This window comes from Myotis davidii, unplaced genomic scaffold (assembly GCF_000327345.1).
Source record: "Myotis davidii unplaced genomic scaffold, ASM32734v1 scaffold574, whole genome shotgun sequence".
NCBI lineage: Eukaryota > Metazoa > Chordata > Mammalia > Chiroptera > Vespertilionidae > Myotis > Myotis davidii.
Window position 1 is genome coordinate 177,541 of NW_006285614.1, and position 5,260 is coordinate 182,800.

A 5,260-nucleotide genomic window follows, 5' to 3' on the forward strand; every position below is an offset into this window, starting at 1 on the left:
CACACAAGCCAGGCAGCTTCCCGAAGCCGCCGGTCCCACCGGTGCAGCACGAAGTGAGGGTGCTGGATGAGCCCTGGCAGCCACAGCCTACGATGACCATCAGCCGCTCTCAGAGCCCACTGCCCCCCGTGGACTGGAAGACATACACTTCTTCAGGCCGGAAGCTGAGGTCCCATGCCTCCTCCCCCACACCTCGCAGTGAACGGTGAGCAGGGGCAGGGTCCTCAGAGGGACACCACCATTCCTGAGGCACAGGGGAGGGACGGCAGGGCCTCTTTCTCCTTTGGAGCCCACATTCTCAGAGACCACCCCACCCCAAGATGAAGGGAATGAGTCTCTTGGCAGTACCCTCACCCCAACAAGACCTCAGGTGTTCAGAACCAAAGAAGCACCCAAGACCTTTGGGATTATCTAGTTACTTCATGTGCTCCCATTTCACAGATGAGGAAGCTGAGGCCCATAAAAGGAACAGGCTTATGCAAGGCCTTGCTGCCATTTCATGGTAGAGCAGACACTAAGACTCCCCTGCCACCTAAGACTGGTGACCTGTATTTGCTGGGTTTGAAGTAACCCAGGGTGCAGGCCAGGCTGCTTTCTACCTGCTTCAAGGGAATGATGGAGAATAAAGTTAAACGGTATCTGCCATAAGGAATATCCTTGGACAGACACAGAGGGAGAGGGAACATCTGTTTCCTTCCACATGAAGTCTGGCCCCCTTGGGGTTCTGGTTGGGAAAGGCCAGCCCTTCCCAGAGCCAGGGGGCTGGATTAGGCGACCCTGACAGCTTTATGATTCTCCCTTTCAGGCGCCAGGAGAAGCCACCCGCCCCACCTGAGAGGCAGCTGGCAGCCGGGCACAGCTCACCCAGCCCCCAATCCTCACCCACCCCCAGGGGCCGAGACCCACAGTGCTCCTCCTCAGGGAAGAGGGAGGACAGACACCCCCCTGAGCTCCCCAGGGGAAGGACTCCTACATCTTGGGTTCATGAGGAGACAGACAGCTGGAGAACCCATCCCAGGACCCCCACCCCCCAGAGACTCCGAGCCCCTGAGGCTACTGCCAAAGGGACCCCAGCAAGAGGACCATCTCCCCTGCCTCGTTACTCCAGTTCGTCAGCCAAGCCCATGGGCCCCAGGAAGCCGCCTCGGGGTGATGCTCCCTCCCAGGTCAGGGAGCCAGTGTCTGTCCGCTCTCCGTCCCCTGTTAAAGGACCCACCAAGATTCCTGTCCAGCTGGCCCCTGCCCGACCTCCCACTCCAGGAGGAAGCTTTCCAGGTACTGAAAGTGGAGGTCTTACAACAGAACTGGAGAGAAGCTCCATACCACCAGGGGCTGCCACTGGAGTCCTGGCTGGGTCCAGTCGTGGGGACTGCTCTGTGGAAGGAAGGCAAGGGGTCCAGAAGCTGGACGTCTGGGTGCCAGCAGAAGCCGGAGAGTCCCGGGGCCTGGACACGCCCCTGACCTTGGGTGGGATCAAGAAGCCAGCCATCTGCCATAGCCTCGAGGAGGAGCTTTTGGCCAACATGAAGCTGCTAGAGGTGGGGACTGCCCATCCCCAGGGCCCACGTTCTGGGCTCATCCCTCGCAGTGGAGTCTACGTCCCCAGCCTGGGTGGGCGGTGGCCTGAGCCTGGGGGTCCTTATGACAAAGTCATCCAAGAACTGGCTCAGGGCCCTCCACCCCTCATTAAAGTGGACCCGGGCGCCTGGAAGGCTGCCCCTCCAGGCTTCCGTAAGCGGGCAGTTACCACAGGCCCAGGAAGCCCAAAGGGGAAACTGGGAGCCAGAGAGAGTGGGCCAAGGACAAAGGCAGCCCTGGGTGCCAAGGACACCAGGGTGAGGAAGGTCCCAGCTCCAGGAGGGCAGGACTGCTCAGCCCCTCCTGTGCCTGCCAGCCTGGAAGCCCCCACACCTTTGCCCTTGGACCCCAATTCTGACAAAGCCAAGGCACGTCCAGGCAAGGGCAAGAGAACACTGCGGAAGCCCCGAAGAGTACCATCTATCTACAAGCTGAAGCTGAGGCTCAGACTCCGGCCCCGGAGAGACCACAGGCCTGAGGAGCGGCCTTCGCGAATCCCCAAACCCCTGGCCTACCTCCGCTTGGGTCCAGCCAGGGCGCCCTCAAGCGGCAGGCCGGAAAGAGAGTCAGCGCTGGGTGGGAAGGGAGGGGAGGCAGCCCTGGTGGATGGAGCCTGGGCAGGGGAGAAAGAGGAAGGACAGGAGGAGAAAGAGGCAGCCGTTCCACTGGAGAGCAGATCCCCACATTCGGAGAGCCTGGGACCCCAGCAGCTGGATCTGCTCCCACCCGAGGAGGAGTCCTGGGTCTAAGGAGGGGCTTCTCATCCCAGAGCCTGTGAAAAGAATGCCAGGTAGCCGTTGGGATCCCAGCCGCAGGAACAGAAAGAAGGGCCCCTCACCTTGATACAGGGCCTTGGCCAGGAGACAAATAGAGCATCAATCAGGTCAGACTAGCAAATGGTACAGCCCATCATCTCCACTCCAACTCCAGAATTGGGATAGGGGCAGTGTGGCCACCCTATACCTTATCACCCTCCCCCAGAACAGCTCCCCAAACTCCTGTCCTTAGGCCATGCCCACTGTTTCCACAATTCTTATGTTATTAAACACGGGTGGGTCTGTCCTGGAGTCTCCAGCTTGAGTCGCTCTCTCTAGGGCTGTAGTGATGCAGGAAAGTGTAACTTCAGACATTCTCCCACTGGCGGGAAGAGGATCAGGGAGCGAGCTGGGGTGAGAGAGCTGGTCTTTCTCTCCTGAGGTTCAGCCAACCTCGCCCCCAGACAGCCCATCTCCTGGAGGTGGCTGGTGCGTCAGCACCATGGACAGGGACAACGGCCACCAACACAGGCTCCTGTGAGACTTCAAAGCTGGGCTCTGGGGCTTGGGGACTGAGATCCCTAGAGTCAGGAGGGCTGGTTAACATATCTACACCCGTGAAGTTATGACAGAGGGATCACAGAGGCTCAGCGGTGAGCGAGGCAGACACAGAGGCAGAAACTGGGACTGAGTCCAGTTATGCAAGTTGTCCTGAGTGGCAGAGGGTTTTGATCAGTGGGAGGGCTTAGGGGTAGGTGGAGAGGAGATGAGTCCCAAACTCCTCCCCTTGGTTCTTCTGGTTGTCCTGAGTCCCAAAACTCGGGCCAACCCATCACCCTTCCCCTCCTTGCCCAGCAGAGCTCTGCAAGGAGCCCCTTCCTGTCCACCTTCAGAAACTGAGCCAGCACCTTGGTACAGAAACGAGGGAAAACACTCCCTGATTTTTAATCTGACTTCTGATCATAGCGCATTGGGCGTCACACACACTTCCAGACCCTGTGGTGGGAAACCCTGGGTGGGTGCGGGGAGGCAGGGAGAAGGACAGAGACTCAGAATGGGGGTGGAGGAAATCGAAATCAAAGACCTGGGTGAGCAGAGGGGGTGAGGTGGGACGGGCAGGCAGTACATCCAATGGCTCCCGCAGGGGCAGCCAGAGGCCTGGGTCCCCCACCCCCACTTCAGGTGCCTCAGAGCTGCCATCCCTTACCCTGTCCCCCTGGTGACCCAGGGAGCAGGATGCAGGGAGGAAGGGGGCAGGCCCTCTTCCGTACCCTCCCAGCCACTCAAGGGGTGGGGAAGGGGAGCCACCTCCTCTGCTTCAGAGGGAGGCTCAGAGGGCGGGTCACTTGCCCCAAGTCACGTAGCACAACAGGGACTAGAACCAGGGGCACTGGACTGCCCAGGTCAGGGCGGTCCTTGTAGGGCTGTGCTACCCAGGTGGGTGGAGGGGGAATCAGCTGGGAAATTCATAGATTCCCTCTCACGCTAGATTGGGATGATAAACTCCCCACCCACAACCCCTCCCCCAGACTCCTCTCCATCACCGCTCTGGGCTACCTGATTTCCTGATCTATACCACAAAGCTGGGCCAGGTCAAGGCCGAGATGTTCTATCTGCCCCTCTTCTAACCTTGCTGTCCTCCCATCAGCCCAAGGCTGAGGGCTCAGCCTCAAGGAGAACTTGGCCTGGGGGCAGGGAACACGCACCATTGTGTGGCCTCCAAGTCCCCCAGGAATCCCTCAGGCCGCTCCTGGTATCTTCGTTATTTTTGTTATTTCTAAGTCAATACAAAACTGACAGTGATCAGCTCTGGTGAGGAGAGGTAGAAACCCGGCCAGGCAGCCGGAGAAAACGGGGTGGAGTGAGTCAGGGCACAGGGCCAACTGGTGTTGGCACAAGGAAGTGTAGATCCCGAGGGCCTCCAACCAGGAAGTGGGGGGGGGGGCAGAAAGCGGGCATATCTCCCGCAAGCAAGGGGTCCCCATAATTCTTTTTCTGGCTCTACCCCTCCCTAGATTAATCAGGGTAACCTGAGATTCAAGCAGGGGCATCTGATTGGGATGGATGGAAAAGCAGAGCCTTTGCTGGCACAACCTGGGCCCCAACCTCCACCCCGGGACCCAGCCTGCCCCCCACAGCTCCCCAAACCCAACACCCCCCAATCTAACACCACCCGATGCAGGAAGGAACAGGGGGCTGGAGCCTGGCGTCATGGAGGTAAATCTCTCCTTTGGGGGATTCCCTCTCCACGCTCTGTCAGGGGAAAAGTTCTAACCCAGGGGGTGATCTGGCTTTGGGGTCGGTAAGGGGGTGAGGGGCACCCGGCAGGAACGGACCATTGAGTTAAGGCTGGAAGGTAGGTTGTTGTGTCTCGGGGCTGCTGGGTGGGGAGGTCTCCCTGGAGAGGGCAGAGCTCAGCTTTCTCCCCTTGACTAATCTGGGACCTCAACCCTCGGACCGAAGGTGATCCTAGGACCACCCGCATCTCGCTGTCCTGCGCCGGGACTGCTGCCGGCCAGAGGGGCACCAGGATCTGCAACAAGGAGGTGGAAGAAATGAGAGCCCTGTGAGCTGAGCTGGGGGCGGGGAGGGGACCAGAGAGTGGGTAAGACCAAGAGACACTTGGGCAGACCGCTGGGCACAGGAGGAAGGCGCGGGGCAAGGACAGACACACTCTCTGGAGAAGACTCGCGGGGGACCGGCTAAGGCAACACCTCCCCTTCCCCACCCTCCATTTCCTGCGCACACCCCAATCCCAAAAGGCTGTGGCGCCCCTTGGGGCCAGGCTAGGTACTGCGCCAACCTCAGCGCTAAAGGAGCCGTCCCAGGAAGACAGATTGGAGACAGGACTGGGCCATTGGGGAGACTCCCTCCCGCCCTCCGCCTCTCAACGGGAGGTGCGTGGCGGCGGGGGCGTTTCCGGCCCG

The 5,260-nt window shown here is 60.0% G+C and overlaps 1 protein-coding gene across 1 annotated transcript in view; it reads left to right on the top strand.

Annotated features, from left to right (window-relative positions):
• GAS2L2 (growth arrest specific 2 like 2) overlaps positions 1-2,640 on the top strand; it is a 7,653-nt gene extending 5,013 nt beyond the window's left edge. Inside the window, 2 exon segments of the mRNA XM_015559250.1 lie at positions 1-205; positions 806-2,640. Of these exon segments, the coding sequence (XP_015414736.1) occupies positions 1-205; positions 806-2,327 (1,727 nt within the window). The 3' untranslated portion in view covers positions 2,328-2,640.
• The last annotated feature ends 2,620 nt before the right edge of the window (positions 2,641-5,260 follow it).